Here is a 19784-nt window from a genome sequence, read left to right as displayed (position 1 = left end):
TTACAGTTTTTAGACTTTATTTTTTTTAAAGATTTTATTTGAGAGAGCGAGAATGAGAGAGAGAGAGAGAGAGAGAGCGCGCGCACATGAGGGGGGGGAGGGTCAGAGGGAGAAGCAGACTCCCCGCTGAGCAGCAGGGAGCCCGATGCGGGACTGGATCCCGGCGCTCCAGGATCATGACCTGAGCCGAAGGCAGTCGCTTAACCAACTGAGCCACCCAGGCGCCCCAGTTTTTAGACTTTATGATGGTACATTCTACATTTGGTAGAAACTGTACGTCAAATTTTGAATTTGGATCTTTTCCCAGGCTAGTGCTATGTGGGACAATCCTCTCCCGGTGGGATGGCCATGGGCAGCTGTCGCAGCTCCGGGTCAACCACGTGATCCCCAGGGTAAACAACCATACACTTACAACTATCCTATAACCATACAGCCATTCTGGTTTTTACTTTCAATACAGTATTCAATTACATGAGATATTCAACACTTAATTATAAAACAGGCTTTGTGTTAGACGATTTTGCTCAACTGTAGGTGAATTTAAGTGTTCTTTTTTTTTTTTTTAGGGTCTACAGTGCATTTTATTATACATCTTAGATTCATACATTTCATATATGCTTTTAAAGCTTCAATTAACAGTTTGATACAAAATAAAAAATATATATGTAGCAGTGGTTCTCAGGCACAGAATTTAGGAGGAGACTAGAGCAAGTTTTTTCCCTAGCATATAGTAAATATTATGAACCAAATCAGTGGAATGTTTCCATCTGACCCAGCTGCCTTTTTGATTGAATTTTATTACAGTGAACAGCTTTAGTAGGTATGATATTGCTAACTGGAAACAATGAGCCTCAAGTTTATAACCTGTATTTTCTTGAAGTCTGTGAGACCTAAATGATTACTTTTCTCCTAATAGAGCTCCAAGATCATCCAATGAAAATAATATTGTCCATAAAATATCTGGAGCATCAGCCTAAGAACCACTGCCCATGGTTATTCAATGTCTTCAGGCCTCACAGGATGAGGTAATGGTATGATGGATTTCTTCTCAGTGTCTCTGGTAAATGCTTTCCTCATATCATAGGCGTCCTTGTCGGGCTCCCCTTTGCTGGCCGAGTAGTACTCTATGACCGTCCTGTACACACTGTAGCCCAACTGCTTATACATGTTGACTGCGACTTGGTCAGATACTCTTACAAAGAGATCGACAAAAAATCCACCCTTTCTTTCTGAAATCTCCTCTGATAACTCCGTAAGTTTAGCAGCCAAACCAAGGCGTCGAAATGCCGAAGCAACAGAGAGAGCTGTGACATGCCCGTGCCATTCTTCCCTAGCTACTGAGCCTTCCGCTTTACCCATGATATAACCCATTAACTCTCCACCAGGTGCCTCTGCAACAATGAAGTACTCTGGCCAGTGGGCAAGGTACTGTAGGTAAAAAGGAATCCCATAAGTTTCTGTAAGTGGATCCAAGTTAATGTTGTTGAAGCAGAACAGGTCATTGCTCGTGGAGGCCCGGAGTGTGGTCATCGCACCGCGCGGCAGAAGCCGGCTCAGGGGCTGAATATAAGTGTTCTGAGCATGTTTAAGGTAGGCGAGGCTGAGCTATGATGTTTGGGAGGTTAGGTGTATTAAGTGCATTTTCACTTACAATATTTTCAACTTACGATGGGTTTATTGGGACATAACCCCATCATAAGTCGAAGAAGATCTGTACTGGCCTTTTCTGCATGATGTTTTATAACATATCTATTTATGTATTTGCTTAGTTGTTTACTGTTTCTCTACTAGACTCTATGCTCCATGAAAGCTGTAACTAAGTCACTTTGTTTGCCACTGTATACCTGGTGTTTATGACAGTGTTCTCACATGGAAGATACTCCATAAGCTGGGAAAGAGGTTGAGGTTTGGGGTCCCGGGCTCAAATAGCCACCAATTCTTTGCTCATTAAAAACATGGAATCTTAACCTCTATCAGGCCACATGGAGAAAGACCTGGAGACAGGCAAAATAAAATAACCAGATCTGCAGAACAGATTCTGGCTCAACTACACCACCAAGCTATGTGTGGAGGAGGGAGAGAACTCACTGATGAATGTATAGTGACCCTCCCTGCCCACCAAGAATGTGGGTCAATTAATATGCTAATTTTCACTATTAGGTTAGTAGCTCCTTTCCACTGGGGAAGGAGGAAGGTGGTCAAAATCTCTCCCTGAAGTATATACTATTCTGCATAGAATTTCAAGGGAGTAAAACAAAACAAAACAAAAATCCACACAAACTTCTGAAGTCTGTCCATGGTCCACGCAGGCCAACAATCCCAGGTTAACAATCTCTATGGATTTTTTTTTTTAACCAGTAAAACCTTGAGATCTCTAATCTTTACCATCAGATTTAACTCCTATATATTTGATCCTCATCCCTCTCCTCCCTGCAAAAAGAAAGGCAGCACATAGCAGTAAAGTGGTAATGGCTGAAAACAATTCCTACAGCAAGGCCTGTGTTCTGCTTTCAAACATGGGAAATGGAATATTCTATTTTCGCAGTTTCCACCTGTTGAAATCATGTTACCTTTGCAGGGCTTGGTACAAATGCCACCTCTTCCACGAGAAATGTTCTCCAATCCCACCAACCAGGTGGAAACCTAACCGGCAGTTCCTGGTTGACTACTTTTGTTCTGTGGTCAGTGGCCCTCCTTATAGCAGAGCTCAGCACAGGGCTTCCAGGGCCTGGTAGGGCCTCGGCGAAGGTCTCTCTTCCTTAATGACTACTATTGGTCTGAAAGATGTTCAAGAGGGAACAGTTGTGCACCCGGCCCAACTTGGGCCGATACTCTCTTTTTCCATTTTACCAAGTGCGTTCAATTTTCACCTCAGGAATTTCCCCAATGGACTCAACCTGAGGAAACTCAAATTCGGGGAGGTCACACAAAAGTCAAGGCCCTTGCAACGACGCCAAACCACATGGACCGAATCTCACTTGTTTAATGGCCCAAGCCGCGGCAGGAGAAAAAGCCCAACTTTTCGAGGCCCCCAAGGCAGGTGCTCCTTTGAGCTCTGGACCCAAAGTTGAGAATGGGCAAGGACTCCCCTCCCTGCCCAATAAGGTGACAGAGAGAGCAGCGATCTAGACGCTGCAGAGAGCACTTCCGCCTTGAAAAAAGTGTCGTCGAGGGGCAAGCTTCCAGTTCCGTTTCGTCCCACAGCTCAAGGCCTTTCATCCTAGTAGGCGGTTGTCCACACCCCAAGGCTACCCCACCCAGCTGCGCCCTCCAGCTTCTCCACACCCTACCGAGCCGTTTGCACGTCTCGAGGGGGTGACGGATACGCCGTGACATCACTCCGGGAAAAGGGCAAAGCGAGCAACGTACTGGCGATCTTCATGCGGCCCTGGCGCTGAGAAGCGCGCGGAGAGTCCAGAGGCGGGACTAACTTTGACTGACGTCCACACCCACCCATTGCCTTTCTGATTCCTTCTCAAACAAACCAATAGGTGAGACGACGGAGACGGCAGCGTGCCCCAGCCTCCAGGAGTGGCTCCGCCCCCTCCACTGTGTCGTCGTTGAGTCGCCATGATTAGTGTGGCTACCACGTTCGTGCTACTTTAGGCTCTCCTCTGGCTTTCTGATACCCTCTCTGAACTCCTTCCTAAGCATTTGTTCCCTTCCACTGTCAACTTCCACCTTCTCTGGATTCTTGCTAGCTCGGTGCCTATACAGCCACACTTGAGATGGCGGCCGGAGGCGGGGCCCAAGGCGGGGCCTGCCCGGCGCGGTGACGTCAGCGCGCTGCGTGTCGGCAGGTGGAGGGAGAAGGGAAAGTTTGGCCCGTGCGTGGGGTTGGGGTGGAGGGCGGGACAGAGGGGTTGGGCCCGAGCGGATACCCTGTCGCTGCTGCAGCGGAGGCCGAGGCCGGGACCTGGGCCGGGCGGGGAGTGCCGGACGCGGACGAGCAGGAGGAGAGGTCCGCCGGAGCTTCGAGCCCCCGCCGCTCTGCCGCGCGGTGACCCCGCGCCCAGACGCCGTCCGACCCGTGGCTGTTCCCGAGGCGGTTGGTGGGGGCGCGGCGGCGGCGGCGGTGGTTGGGGGTGGGGAGAGGCGCGGCGAGCAGACGAGAGAGGTCAGCGAGTTTGAGGGAGGATCGCGACCCTTGCCGCCGTCATGTCCGAGGACTCGAGCGCCCTGCCTTGGTCCATCAACAGGGACGATTACGAGCTGCAGGAGGTGATCGGTGAGAGCTGGCGCCGCTGAGGGGGGAGGCGCCGTGCTGGGCGGCGGGTGACACGCGGGAACGTGGGGATCCGCGGGAGCTCGGGGAGCTCAGGACTCTCAGATACTCGTGGGCGCTCGTGGGGCCAGGGGTTTGTAGGGCGCGTGGGTGAGGCTCCGGGTTTGTGCGAGGCGGGGAGGGGATTTTGTGGCGAGCCTGTGAGGCTGGTGGGGTGGGGTTTGAGGGGCTCGTGAGAGATTTGGGCAGTGACAGATACTTGAACCTGAGCGATAGATGGGTCTGGGAGGGGAAGAAACGTGCAGGCACAGGACAGGCCTTTAGGAGGCTGTGTGAGAAATAGGCTGTTGGAGTTGTGGGCACAGCCACCTATTTGGGGGATTGTGGGATAGGGGGTTTTAGTTCATTCCCGCGCGGGTGTGAGAACACTTGAGTGCCCACGAAGTGCCAAACATTGCTGGGGTGGAGCTGGGGATTCTCTCCATATGAAACTGAAGCTACCCGGTACCGAGGCAACGTAGACACAACTTCCCACTGTTTGGGAGTGACTTTCTAGTCTGGGGGGTAGACATTGAATAACTAGACAAATGAAAAGAGTTTCAAGGTTTGGCAAGTGCCAGGAAGGAAATAAACAAGATGTTCTGATAGAGAGTGACCTGGAGACCTAGACCTAGTTAGGGTGATTTCAAGGAAAATTTTTTTTCTGAGGAGTTGACATTTAAGTCGAGCGCTGAAGGATGAGGAGTCTTAGGATTTCAGGGAAGATTTTTCCCTACTGAGGGATGAGGAAGTGCAAAGGTCCTGAGGAGGGAAAGAGCTTGATGTGTTTCGGGACCTGAGGGAAAAGTGGCAAGGATAGAAAGGGGATCTTCTTAGGCTTGGTAAGGATTTTGGAATTTTATTCTAAGTGTGTTGGAGGGCTTCAAGCAGAGACGGAACATGGTCTGAGGGATCTGGCTGCTCTGTGTGGAGTGGATTTGAGGTCCAGGAATACCAGTTGGCAGAGACCAAAACTTGGACAAACGTGGATTGTAATTCTCAGGCACAGTGTTTGGGGGAGGGTTGGGGACTTGGGATGAGGGGAGTATTTGTTGGACAACAATAATCCAGTGACTTTAGAAATCAAAAGGGGGTGGGTTTAGCTACACAGAAGCTCAATCTCACTGACATGAGCAGACCCCTCTGTATTGGAGGAAGGAGATGTCTACTTTGCTAGATCAGCATCCTGTCCTAAAATTAGTTTTGTAACAAAGACTGGCTGAAAACTCTTCAGTTGCCTTCGAGGTGTGCTTATTGCAACGTGTCTGTATTTTAGAGAAACTTTATCGTATTTCTTTTTTTTCTTTTTTGCCTCTTGTATTCTCTCTCTCTCTCTCTCTTTTTTTTAAAGATTTTATTTATTTATTTGACAGAGAGACTGTGAGAGAGGGAACACAAGCAGGGGGAGTGGGAGAGGGAGAAGGAGGCTTCCTGCGGAGCGGGGAGCCTGACGTGGGGCTCGATCCCAGGACCCTGGGATCATGACCCGAGCCGAAGGCAGACACTTAACGACTGAGCCACCCTGGCGCCCCTGCGTCTTGTTTCGAAACAAATCTGGGCTAAGTTTTATCTGAAAGAAATCACATCTTTTTCCTTAAGCCATGTCATGGGTGTCCTTGCTGGGTATTTGACATATACACTGGTTGGTTCTAAAGACAGCTAGCTAGGTCTCTGTCTTGATTGATTGCTTCTGGGTCCCTCAGTCAGTTTCATATTGAAGAAAGAAATTAAGTGAGAAATTTGAAAATGATGTCTGAAAAGTAAAGAAAGTGGATCCCTATCATTGTTTTAGAAGAGGAATATTGCTTTCCTTTCTGGGAAGGTATACATCTTTCTGTAGTCATTTTTTATGCCTAGCTGTTAAGGTGGCATAGGGTTCTAGAGACTTAGAGACATTAATTTGGTATCTTCAAGCCAATAAGGTGTCTGTGAGTGGGCAAAAGAGAGTCTTAGTCCTCTGGGATAGGGTTAGTCTTCATCTCATTCTTAAAGTGGGCCATGGGTAAAAGGTTAAGAACGCCAATGTGATTTTTGACCATCTTATTTTTTAAAAATAACTTTACTGAGGTATAATTTAATGCTATAAAATTCACCCATTTTTTTTTTTAGTACAAAATTCTGTGGTTTTTAGTAGATTTACTGTGCTGTGCACCGGCCAGCATAATCCAGTTTTAGAGTATTTTCATCACCCAGTAAGATCCTTGTGCCTGTTTACAGTTAATCCCTGTTCCCACCCCCAACCCCAGGCAACCACAAATCTTTCTGCCTCTATAGGTTTGCCTTTTCTGGACATTTTCTATAAATGAGATCATAATAACATACTGTCTTTTGTGTTTGACTTCTTTCACTTAGCATAATATTTTTTCATTTGTAAAAACAATTTTACTGGGTTATAATTTATATACCACAAAATCCACCTGTATAAGTATACAATTGTATAATTTTTTAGTAAATTTACAGAGTTGTTCAATCACCCCCACAATCCAGTTTTAGAACATTTCCATCATTCCAAAAAGATGCCTCATGTCCATTTGCAGTCACTCCCTGTTCCCACCCCCTGCCGCAGGCAACCACAAATCTACTTTCTGCCTCTATAGATTTGCCTTTTCTGGATATTTCATGTAAATATAATCATATAATGATGTGATCCTCTATGTTGGTTTCTTTGACCTGCCATAATGTTTTCCGAAATTCATTGATGTTGTACCCTATATGAGTACGTTATTCCTTTTTATTGGACACCACATGGTGAACATTGGGTTGTTTCTGCTTTCTGGCTATTTGGAATAATGCTGTTATGAGCATTCACTCATCAGATCTTCATGTGAACATGTTCATTTTCCTTGAGTGGACTTTCTGGGTCATATGGTAAATTTATGTTTAGCTTTTTAAGAAGCTGATAAACCTTTTAAAAATGACTCTATCATTGTTCATTCCTACCAGCCATGTATGAGGGTTCCTATTTATCTTTGTCAGCATTTGTTGTCTTTGATTATAGCCATCCTGGTGGGTATGAAGTGGTATCTGGTGGTTCTGTTTTGCATTTCTTTAATGACTAATGATGGTGAGCATATTTTCATGTGCATATTTACTAGCTTTTCATATATCTCCTTTGGTGAAATGTCTATTTAAATGTTTTGCCCATTTGGGTTGCCCCTGGGTTATTTTCGCATTGAGTTATAGGGTGTGTGTATATGTGTGTTCATTTGGTTGTCAGTCCTTCACCTGATACATGATTTCAAATATTTTTTCCCCCAGTCTGTAGCTTGTCTTTTCATTTTCTTAATGGTGTCTTTTAAGGCAAAAAAGTTTTGAATTTTGATAAAGTTTTATTTATCACTTTTTCTTCTGTTGATTGTACTTTTGGTGGGGTGTATCTAAGAGATTTTTACTAATCCAACATCACAAAGGTTTTCTTTCCTGTGTTTTCTTCTAAGTGTTATAATTTTAGCTCTTACATTTAGACCTCTAATACATTTTGAGTTAATTTTTTTAAGGTATGGTGTGAGGTAAGATGAACCATCTTGTTTCACAGATGAAGACACTGGGGCATAAGAAGGTAAAAGGACCATGTAAAGTCATAGAACTAACTAGTGGCACAGCTAATACCTGTGTCCGACTCTCCTGTCGCCTAAGTCAGCATTCTTGTTTCTATGTAGGAATTTGGTTTTTGTATATAAAAGGGAAGATAGTAGTCATAGTCTGACTAAGGGAAATTTTGAGGGTTTAAGTGAAATTAATTAAGGGAAATATTCTTACAATGAAGGATTAAGGGAAATATCCTTACAATGAAAAATCTAACAGGAGGAGATATTTTGAAGGTGACCTTTTTGGATGTAGTAGAATTTTTCTTTTGTGTATCCTGTTTTTAAGTTTTAAAGTCTCCCCCTTATTTGTAAGTTCCCAAAAGTTCCTAACATCCTTCCATTCCACTCCGAGCAGGGAGGGGAAAAAATGTTTTTCCTTGAACTAGAGCTTATTACAATTTTTAACTGGCGTCAACAAAGTGGTGTATTCTTATTCTGAATTTGCTTCCATGCTGAAATGTTTGGAATACAGTATTTTGTAATAAGCTATAATCTTCAAAATGAATCTTTGTGATTTCTTCAGATTACACTAAATTTTTTCAGGAAACGAGTTGATTGGCGTTCAGAAAAAAAGTTTGGGGGATCATTTGAATTTTCTGTTTTCAAAGAATTGTATTTTAAGGCAGTGGTTAAATGATGCCTCCCCTCTAATCAAAGCACATGCATTTATTTGAAATGTAATTTTTTTTTATACTTTCTACTTAACCTATATTTGTAGGGTTGGGGCTCCTGGGTGGTTGAGTGTCGGACTCTTGATTTTGGCTCAAGCCTCTTATCAGTGTCATGGGATCAAGCACCTCTTCAGGCTTCATGCTCAGAGCAGAGTCTGCTTGGGTTTCTCTCTCCTTCAGGTGCCCCCCCCCCCAGCTCTCTGGCTCTCTCAAAATCTTTTTTTTTTTTTAAGATTTTATTTATTTACTTGAGAGAGAGATTGAGTGAGAGCACAAGCGGTGGGCGGGGAGGGGGGAAGGGGGAGAGGAAGAGGAAGAAGCAGACTCTGCTGAGCAGGGAGCCGGAAGCAGGGCTCTATCCCAGGATCCGGGGCTCATGACCTGAGCCAAAGGCAGACGCTTAACTGAGTCACCTAGGCATCCCGAATAAATATTAAAAAAAATATATATATATATGTGTGTATGTGTGTGTATATATATATATATATATATATATATATATATATTTGTAGGGTTAGTTGTTTCTCACATTCTGTTTTGTTTTCTCTTTCTGGCAAAATCCTATAGAGAAAAGAAAAATTCCCTTCCTGGAACATATGAAAAACATACAGATTGGGAATTCAAAGGACTTCCTTTTAAAGAATTGTATCATCTTAAGCATACTCTGGCAAGATTTGAAGTTCTTTAAGTATGATTACTTGTAAAAGATGTTAGTAGTATTTTCACTGTCACTCATCTTTTCAGTGTTTTTGAGCTCCTTCCTAACCATTATTATTATATTAGAATTTCTGACCAGGTGTTGTACTGTATTTGACATATGTTGAAGCAGCTGGAAGAGTATGGTCTTAGGGTTGTGTTGACCTAGATTCAGATCCGGCTTTACCTTTTACTACCTATGTGATCTTGGGCAATTTATATAACTGGTTTTAGTGTCAGCTTTTTGTCTATAAAATCGAATAATGGACCTATATCATTGGGGCTGTTATGTAGATTAAGCATAATTGTGTACAAAAAATGTTTAGTTTGCATTGAATGTTCCTTAACATAATGGTTTTTGTTCTCTCTTTTTTCTCCTCTTTACGTTTTGTAATTTTTGGTATTACCATGAAATATGAAATACTGTGTGATTATGTGATTTGTTGTAATGCTTATTGGAACATCACTGCATCTTTTTTTTTTTCTAGACCTTATTAAAGTTTAGAAGGATCTCAGGATTTATGGTGGACATGGTAGTATCGCTACATGAGACCCTGCCACCTGTGATATTGTCAACGATACGGTATGATGGCAGATAGAGTAAACAGTCTGGCGGCGGCTGTGCCATGTGCCTTTTGTTTTCCTACATCTTGAAGAGTCTCCATAAATATTTGCTGTTTACCTTCGATTAGGTTTAGAAAGTTGTTCCTTAAGATCTGTTTTTTTTTTTTTTTTTAAGATTTTATTTATTTGAGAGAGAGAGAATGAGAGTGCACAAGATGGGGGAGGGTCAGAGGGAGAAGCAGGCTCCCCGCTGAGTAGGGAGCCCGATGTGGGACTCCATCCTGAGACTCCAGGATCATGACCTGAGCCGAAGGCATTTGCTTAACCAACAGAGCCACCCAGGCACCGAAGATCTATTTTTAATAAGGTATGATTTACCTAGCTTTGATACTTTGGTGAGGGCAACTCATTAGCTTTATTCTCTACTTTCCCCTCTCCTTTTTTATTTTCATTATTGTTCTCTAGCCACACGTTTTGATGTCTAAAAGTAGTTGTTGTCAAGCACAGATTCCAGGATCCCACCTCTAGCCCCTCCATAAATTTGAAAGACATCATGCTCTATCAATAGAATGATGCTTAATGGTTAGTGTATTTTCTCCCCCTGGTTGGGAGACTTAGCTATGGTGATACTATATCCTTCAAGGCCAGCATTGGGCCAACAACTCATAAGGCTGTATCAGAAAGGGATTGCATTGGCTGCATGTAATGGAGAACAAATAATAGTGGCTTAATAAAGTACCTTTTTCCCTTTCTGTAACTGGAGTGGCAGCCTCTGTGCCCTAATTAAGCACCCAGGCACCTAGTTTTTACTCCACCGCACTTTGAACGGAACTCTCATCCTCATAGTTGCAGCGTAGTTGTTCTACCTCTAGCCTCATGCTGGTGTTCCAGGCTGGAAGAATATGGCAAAAGAACAGAGGCACGTGACAACTGAGTTGGCTCCCTTTCAAAGAACTTTCTCCTGGAGGCCTTACCCAGTGACTTCCATTTCTAGTTTATTGGCCAGAACCATGTAATTTGGCCATTTGCAAGGGAGGCTATGAAATAAAGCTTTTTTAGCTGGGCACATTATTACTTCAAACAAAACAGGTCTAAAGAAGAAGGGAAAATTTTATGTTGGAAAAGCAACTAAAAATGTTGGCTTTGGTTTTTTTTTTTTTAATTTAGTTAAATAATACATTATGAGTAAATAATTTAACCATAGTAATCAGTTAATAAATGTTAGCTTTAATCTAAAGAGGCAGTTGCTTACCAGTTAAGAGCATGGTGTTGAGTCATTTTGTAGTTCTGGTTTCTGGACCCTACTCTGCCTCTTACTAGTTTATGACCTAAGTCTTACTTTTGTAATTATTATTATTACTGTATTAGATGAAAAAATGAAATGCAAATAAAGAAAGTGCTCAGCATAGTACTTGGCACACAGAGTAAGTGTTCGATGGATGTTAATGCTCATGATGGTAATAATGAGTTCATGCCCATGAAGATTGGGCCATTTTTGTGTTTGCTCTGCCTTAAATGAGTAATTTTTTTCCTTGAAAATATATATCACTGCTTGGTCAATTTATCTATTCAGCAGATCTTTATTGAATTTCTGTTATGTGCCAGGTACTGTTCTGGATCCTAGGGATACAGCAGTGAAGCAGACAGAAATCTCTGCTTTTGTGGAGTTTATAATCTATGGTGATAAAGGACAAAAATAAAGCAGAGAAAGGGGTTGGAGATTGCTAGGGTTAGAGGTGAGTTTTTGTTTTGTTTGTTTTTAAAGATTTGTTTATTTTAGAGAGATAAAGCAGTGGGAGGGGCAGAGGGAGAGAGAGTCTCAAGCAGACTCCGCACTGAGTGCAGAGCCCAATGCGGGGCTCAATCCCAGGACCCTGAGATCATGACCTGAACCCAGATCAAGAGTCTGACGCCCAACCCACTGAGCTACCCTGGTGCCCCTAGAGGTGGGTTTTAAATAGGTCAGGAAAAGCCTCACTGAGAAGATGACATTTGAGAAAAGACCTGAAGAAGTAAGTATTGTGGTTATCTTCAGGAAGCTTGCTCCAGGCAGAGGGAGCAGCAGGGATGAACGCCCTGAAGTGGAATGGTAGCACGCTCATGTGGCTAAGGAATAGGAGGCAAGAATGGCTGGAGCAGAGTGAGGTGGGCTGAGGAGGCAGACAGGGGAAGAGATCAGAAGAGTAAGGTGGTAGGGTTGTGTGGTCCTGACCATAAGATGGGGTGAAGCCTTGTAAGTCATTGTGGGTACCTGGCTTTTGCTTTGAGTAAGAACGAAAATCATTGCAGGGTTTTGAGAAGAGGATTAATATAAACTGTTTTAAAAGGATAACTCAGGCTGTTATATAGAGAATAGTTTTGTAAGGGTGCAGGGGTGGAAGGAGAGTTTATCCAGTGGAGAGAGGTAGTATTGGAGGTGGTGAGAAGTAATCAGGTGCTGGATATAACATACTTTGGAGTTAGAGAGTTGCCATTGGATTAGATGTGAAAAGATTCTAAGAGTTTTGGCTGGAGCGTCCGGAAGGATGGAGTTACCATCCGTTGAGAGATTACCAGAGTGAACAGGGGACAGAGAGATGATTCATTACAAAACCATCAGGCTGTGTGAATAATTAGTCAAAGCATATGGCAGTGTGTCTTTATTTTCATCTTTGTACGGAGAGAATAGCATGATTTTTATGATGATGACTATTCTTACAGCTGTTTTACCAGTTCTAGGAGCTTTAATTTTCAACATGACACTGACAAGAGAAAAGGGTTTTCAAAATTATAATTTCCTTGTATTTTCCCTGATTCAGTTGACAGTGCCTTAATCATCTTTCAGAATGAAGAGTCTGGGCCAGCTCTTTAGTTGAATACAAAACCTTACAAAAGAATACTTAAAATCTTTAGAAAATGTATCTGTTATAATGATGCCTGGCCAAAATTTGGAGGAAATTATCTTCCACTGATTTGATTTACTTTTTTCCCCTCACAGTTAGGAATAATACCCATTTTTAACTTCCCTTTCTTACATTTCTGGGTCTAGTAAAGTGGCCAGAGACTAAAAATTTTTTTAGTGCTCCTCATGCCTTTGGGCATCTCCTTTTCTGTCTTGAGGGATGAAGTTACCCAATTTGAAGAATTTTAGGAGAAAGCTCATTCATATTTTTGTATACTTAATCCATTATGCATGTACTGTATGTTAAGACTGCAGTTTAAGAGCTCATTAGGAGGGGCGCCTGGGTGGCTCAGTCAGTTAAGCGTCTGCCTTCTGCTCAGGTCATGATCCCAGGGTCCTGGGATCGAGTCCGGCATCGGCTCCCTGCTCGGCGGGAAGCCTGCTTCTCCCTCTGCCTCTGCCTGCCTCCCTCTCCCCGGCTTGTGCTCTCTCTCTCACTCACTTTCCCTCAAATAAATAAGATCTTAAAAAATAAGAGCTCACTAGGAGAGGACAGAAGAATGGAAGAAAGGGGGATGTAGGGAATGGTGCATGGAGGATGCACAACTGTTTAAAGTAGTGAAAGTCTGACTTAGGATGTTTTATTGGAAACTGATTTACATTTTCTGTTGTATTATTGTTCATGTTAGTCCCGTGCTTATAGAGGGCATTAGAGCAGTAGCTTTTGCACTTTTCATTAAACCGTTCGGAAGAGATCTCTTTTACAATTTGCATGTGTATTTGTACTTAAGTAAAAGTTTTACAAAATACCATTTACTTTTACTATGTGCCATGCATGCTGATGTTTTCTATTTGAATCTGTTTAAGAAAAATGATGGTCGAAACTCTGTAAATTAACTTGTAGTTTGAAAATTTTGTCATAAAGGAATGCGCTTTAAAGAGATGAGTATTTTTAAAATTTGTATCTCTCTTTTTAAAAAACAATTTATTTTATTTTTATTTTAAGTAGGCTCCACGCCTAACGTGGGGCTTGAACTCACGACCCTCAGATTAAGAGTTGCATGCTCTACCCATTGAGCCAGCCAGGGGCCCCAAATTTGTACCTCTAATCCTGTGTTTTCAAAGTCTTTCAAAAAAATTGGAGAATAGCTAAAATGATTATAAAGACATTTTGAAGGTATTCTTCTCTATCCTCTTATCTACATTATTAATTGTTATTTTCTGTGAATAAATTTTTTCTAACGGAAGATAGAACATCATTAGCTATTCTGAATTAGTGGTGTTGAGTATTGAGTTTTTACTGCATTACCATAAGCCTTTATGTTAGAACTTCAAAATATTTTTCAATTGCTGAATAATGTTTTGGTATTTGGGGAAGATAATATGAAGGTCAATGAAAGTGATTTATTGTTAGCATGGAAGAACTGGAGCCTGCATGTCTCTTTTTATCATTAAATGTGGGAAATGCTGGCGACTTTGTCTTTTGGCCATTTGCTAAATCACATCTTGCTTCTAGGGAGATTTATTAAATGAGTGATTCTTTGTGTAAAAGAAAGGTATTTTAGTATGTAGACAATTATGATTGATAATACCTAGGTTTAGTGTTTCATTATTAGTGAAATTAATTCTGTGTTTAATAATGACTAGGAATTAATAACAATTAAACTCCCCAAATTGCTATGTCTGTATTTTTAATGCCAGCATGGTTTTGGTTTATGTATGATATGACATTAGTATGTTTAAAGCTAGTATTTCAGATTTTGTATAAATATACAGTAAATAATCAATGCTTGATTATCCAGGGGTAGAGTAACTGGCTTGAGAGTTAATACTGGTTTCAAAAAATCCCACTAGGTAGCACATTTGCAAAAGTTAAATGAAAAAGCATCAGGGAATACATTTACATATTAGAAGACATCTGTTATCTAGGGCCCAAGGTACCCTGCAGAGGTCTCATTGTGTCTTCTGTGACTTAAGAATGCCTCTCCTCTTAGCCTGACGGATATGTGACCTGCATGATTAGCTTCCTTCCTCTGGGGTTTCCCAGAGTGGGGCAGCAGCCTCTCACTGAAGGCAAGAGAGTTGTTAAATTTTCTAAAGGGATTCCATGCAGAAACAACTTGGAAGGGAAAGGATGGGAGAGGGAGAAAAGTTAATGCCATGCACTACTGTACTGCCTAATTTTGTCCCATACTCCTGTGCAAAACAAGGAGTTCAGTGAAGAAGCGGACTGCAAACTATTTCAATAGTAGCCTATTGGATCCTTCTTATCAAGGAATATGTTAGTGGTCCTAAACTATTATCAAAATGATTCAAGTACACTATTGGATAATGTCTTTGAATGGCAAATGTGTTCTTGAATATTGGATTTTATTTTGAATTTTGCATATCATGAGCTTTGTGCAGAGTTTTTGCTTAGTTTGTTAGAGTTGTGATGATTTGAGTTTATCCATGTCAGTGTTGACTGTGGTTGTGTATGTTTGGCTTTGGTCAGGGACTTTCAAATAGATTTCAGTATAACAAACAAATTCTACTGAATTATATAATTGTATATGTAAATTTTTTAAAAGATTTTATTTATTTATATGACAGAGAGAGAGAGAGACAGTGAGAGAGGGAACACAAGCAGGAGAAGTGGGAGAAGGAGAAGCAGGCTTCCCGCTGAGCAGGGAGCCCAATGCGGGGCTGGATCCCAGGACCCCCGGATCATGACCTGAGCCACAGGCAGACACTTAACCGACTGAGCCACCTAGGCGCCCTGTAAATTGTTTTCAAATTTTAATATTTGTAGCACATTTATACTATTAGAAATGTGATGTCATACTTGAAGAGATTTTTTAGTAACAGCTTTATTGAGATACAGTTCACATACTATGAAATTTGCCCTTTTAAAGTATGCAGTTCAGTGTATTCATAGAGTTTGCAACCATCACCACTAATTCCAGAACATTGTCATAGCTCTAGAAACTCCATATCCATTAGCTGCACTCCTTATTTCCCCCTTCCTCTAGTCTCTGGCAACCTCTAATCTCCTTCTGCATATGGATTTGCCTATTCTGGACATTCTACATAAATAGAATCATACTGATGTGAAATGTTGGGGTCTGGGAGCAAACAGCAAAAAAGAATTCTTGAGACATCTTTGATGCCAAAAAAGTGTGGTTTTATTAAAGCATGAGGTCAGGACCTCTGGGCAGAAAGAGCTACACTGGGATTGTGAGGAGTGGCTGATGATATAGTTTCAAGTTGGAAGGAAGTCTCTAAAGAATTTGGAAGCAAGGTTTCCAGGACTCTGAAGGGCTAGCTGTTAGGACAAGGTCATTTACTGCTGTCTAGTAAAACTTAAGTCATAAGACTCTTCAGATGTGTATCAGTGGGCCATATGCTTAGAGGATATTTGCTAATGTGTATCTTGGGGAAGGAGGGGTTAGAGATAAAGGTGGTTTCCAAAGGATTTTTACAGGATCCTGGAGGTCTGGCTAATGTCAAGCTAAGGTTGCCTTTTGCCTCTAGCAAAGTATTAACATTGAGGCAGCTAATAAGCTCCTTGAGGAAGGTCACTCTGCCTGTCTCAAGTAGGACTGTAAGTTGTAAGGAATTTTAATTTTTTTCTTTTGCCTTTGTTCTCTATATCAATGCCATATATGGCCTTTTATGTCTGGCATATATACTTAGCATGTTTTCATGGTTCATCCATGTTCTGGCATGTATCTTTACTCATTTCTTTTTATTGCCAAATAGTATTACCATTGTATGGATGGATATACCACATTGTCTTACTCTTTTCCTCAGTTGATGGACATTTGGGTTGTTTCCACTTTTTGGCTTTTATGAATAATACTGCAGTGAACATCTGTGTGAAAGTATTTGTGTGTATATGTTTTTTGTTTTCTTGGATATATACCTAGGAGTTGAAGTGCTGGGTTGTATGGTAATCTACGCTTAGCATTTTGAGGAATTGCCAGACTCTTTTGTAAAGCTAGTACGTTATCATACAGTCCCACTAGCAATGCCAGGAGGGTTCCAGTTTCTCCACATCCTTTTTTTACTCAGCATAATGCCCTTGAGGTTCATCCAAGTAATTGTGCATATTGATAGTTTGTTCATTTTTCTTGCTGAGTAGTATTTCTCTGTATGGTTGGTTCTGTTCTTCTGCCAATACCACATTGTCTTGATTACTCCAACTTTATCATGTCTTTTTTTAAAATTCATCAATCAGCATTTATTTTTTGAGAACCTAATATGTATTTTTTTAATTGAAGTATAATTGTCATGCAGTATCCTATTAGTTTCAGGTGTACATCATAGTGATTTGATATTTGATCCTTTTGAAATGATCCTCATGATAAGTCCAGTTACCATCTGTTACCATATAAAGTTATTATAATTTCATTGACTATATTCCCTGTGCTATACCTTATGATTTATTTATTTTATAACTGGAAGTTTGAACCTAGAGGAAGTCTTGAAGTTAGATAGTATGAATCCTTCAGCTTTCTTGTTCTTCGTAATTGTGTTGGCTATTCTAGGGCCTTCCCTCTTCGTATAAACCTTAGAATGAGCTTGTCTTTGTACAAAATACCTTGCTGGGGTTTTGATAGGAATTGCGTTAAACCTAAATATAGTCATTTTGGGGACTACTGACATCTTTAGTATGTTGAGTTTTTTAAGCCATGAACACGGTAAGTTTCTCTCAATTTTTAGATCTTCTTTGCTATCTTTCATCAGTATTTTATAATTTTCAGCATACATATCCTTTTCATATTTTATTGGATTTATACCTATGTATTTCATTTGGGGGGAGCAATTGTAAATGATACTGTGTTTTAAAATTTTGGTTTCCACTTGTTTGTTTGCCTATAGAAATGAAGTTGATCTTCATGTGTTGATCTTGTATCTTGCAACTTTGCAAAACTGTCTTATAAGTTCTGGGAGCTTTTCTTGTACGTTCCTTGGGATTTTCTTTATAGACAACCATGCCATCTAAAATAAGGACTGTTTTACTGCTTCTTTTCCAACCTGGGTGCCTCTTATTTCTTTTTATTGCTTTATAAGGAAGGCTAGGATTTCCAATACTATGTTGCTTATGAGTGATGAGAATGGATATCTGGGGCGCCTGGGTGGCTCAGTCGTTAAGCGTCTGCCTTCGGCTCAGGTTATGATCCCAGGGTCCTGGGATCCAGCCCTGCGTCAGGCTCCCTGCTCAGCAGGAAGCCTGCTTCTCCCTCTCTCACTCCCCCTGCTTGTGTTCCCTCTCTCGCTGTGTCTCTCTCTGTCAAATAAATAAAATATTTAAAAAAATATTGCTATACATGATAGATTTAATATTTAAAAAAAAAAAAAGAATGGATATCCTTGCATTTTTCCCAATCTTAGAAGGAAGGTATTCAGTCACTCACCATTAAGTATGTTGTTCGCTGTAAGTTTTTTTGTACGTGTTCTTTATGAAGTTGAAGAAGTTCCCCCTCATTTCCTAGTTTGCTGAGACCTTTTTTTTTTTTAAAGATTTTATTTATTTTTTAACAGAGAGAGAGAGACAGCGAGAGAGGGAACACAAGCAGGGAGAGTGGGAAAGGGAGAAGCAGGCTTCCCGCCGAGCAGGGAGCCCGATGTGGGACTCGATCCCAGGACCCTGGTGTTATTATGAATGGTGTTGAATTTTTTTTAAATGTTTTTCTGTTTCAGTTGATATGATATTTTTTCTTTAGCTTACTGATATGTATTGCATTGATTTTTTTTTTTTTCATATTGTACCAGCCTTGCATACCTGGAATACATGTTACTTGGTTGTGGTGTATTAGCTATTTTGGATTCAGTTTGCTAATATTTTGTTAAGGATTTTGCAGCTAAATTCATGAGAGATAATGGTCTGTAGTTTTCTTAATTCTTGTGATGTCTTTGGTTTTGGTATTAGTAATAATTAGTTTCATAAAATGAGTTGGGATGGGGTGCCTGGGTGGCTCAGATGGTTAAGCGTCTGCCTTCGGCTCAGGTCATGATCCCAGGGTCCTGGGATCCAGTCCCGCATCGGGCTTCTTGCTCAGCAGGGAGTCTGCTTCTCCCTCTCCCTCTGCCTCTCCCCCTGCTTGTTCTCTGTCTCTCTCACAAATGAATAAATAAAATCTTTAAAAAAAAAATGAGTTGGGATGTGTTCCCACTTCTTCCATTTCTGGAAAACGTGTAAAATGGCTGTTAATTCTTCTGTCAATGTTTAGTAAAATTCTCCAGTGAAACCATCTAGGCCTGGGGATTTTTCAAGAACTTTTAAATTACAAATTTGATATCTTTAATAGTGTTAGTATTATTCAGGTTATCTATTTTATCTTGACTGAGTTTCGATAGTTGTTTTCAAAGAATTGGCTCATTTTTTCTAAATTGTGGAATTATGAGCTAAAGTTGTTTTTTTTGTTTTTTTGTTTTTAAAGATTTTATTTTAAAGTAATCTCTACACCCAACGTGGGGCTCAAACTTAAAACCCTAATATCAAGAGTTTTATGCTCTACCGCCTGAGCTAGCCAGGCGCCCCAAGCTAAAGTTGTCTGTAGTATTCTCTAATCTTTTTTAAGAAATTGAGGTAGAAGTTGTATAACATGAAACCCACCATTTTAAAAGTGTACATTTCAGTGGTTTTTAGTATATTCATGGCATTTTGCAACCACTAATTCCAGAGCATTTTCATCACCCAGAAAGAAATCCTTTTCCCATTAAGCAGTAACTTCCCATTGTCTTCTTTTCCTAGCCCCTGGTAACTAGTAATGTATTTTCTGAATGGATTTGCCTGAATGGGACATTTCATATAAATGTAGTCATACAGTTTGCAATTGGTTTATTTCACACAGCATAATATTTTCACGGTTATCCATGTTGCATATATCAGTACTTGCTCTTTGGTTCATGGTCCCATCACTCTGACTTCTGCTTCCATTATCTCATCATCTTCTCTGACTCTCCTGCCTTTCTCTTATAAAAGAAAGACCCTTATCATTACCTTGGGCCCCACCAAGATTATCCAGGGTAATCTTCTCATCCTTAATTTAATAACACATGCAGTCTTTTTTGCAATATAAGGTAATGTTCACAGGTTTCAAGGATTAGGACGTGGATACTTTGTGGGAGGCCAT

The 19784-nt window shown here is 41.1% G+C and overlaps 1 protein-coding gene and 1 pseudogene across 1 annotated transcript in view; one reads left to right on the top strand and one right to left on the bottom strand.

Annotated features, from left to right (window-relative positions):
* Positions 1-815: 815 nt before the first annotated feature.
* Positions 816-1650, bottom strand: LOC114212309 (N-alpha-acetyltransferase 20 pseudogene; annotated as a pseudogene).
* Positions 1651-3842: 2192 nt separating this feature from the next.
* OXSR1 (oxidative stress responsive kinase 1) overlaps positions 3843-19784 on the top strand; it is a 93328-nt gene continuing 77386 nt past the window's right edge. The window contains exon 1 of the mRNA XM_028107061.2: positions 3843-4228. Coding sequence (XP_027962862.1) covers positions 4159-4228 — 70 coding nt within the window. The 5' untranslated portion in view covers positions 3843-4158. The remainder of the gene's footprint in view (positions 4229-19784) is intronic.

Source organism: Eumetopias jubatus, unplaced genomic scaffold (assembly GCF_037043125.1).
Source record: "Eumetopias jubatus isolate StellerSeaLion01/CBP00866 unplaced genomic scaffold, mEumJub1_p1.0 scaffold_1, whole genome shotgun sequence".
Lineage (NCBI taxonomy): Eukaryota > Metazoa > Chordata > Mammalia > Carnivora > Otariidae > Eumetopias > Eumetopias jubatus.
Note: the sequence above shows the minus strand (reverse complement) of the source record. Positions and strands in the feature narration are given on the sequence as shown.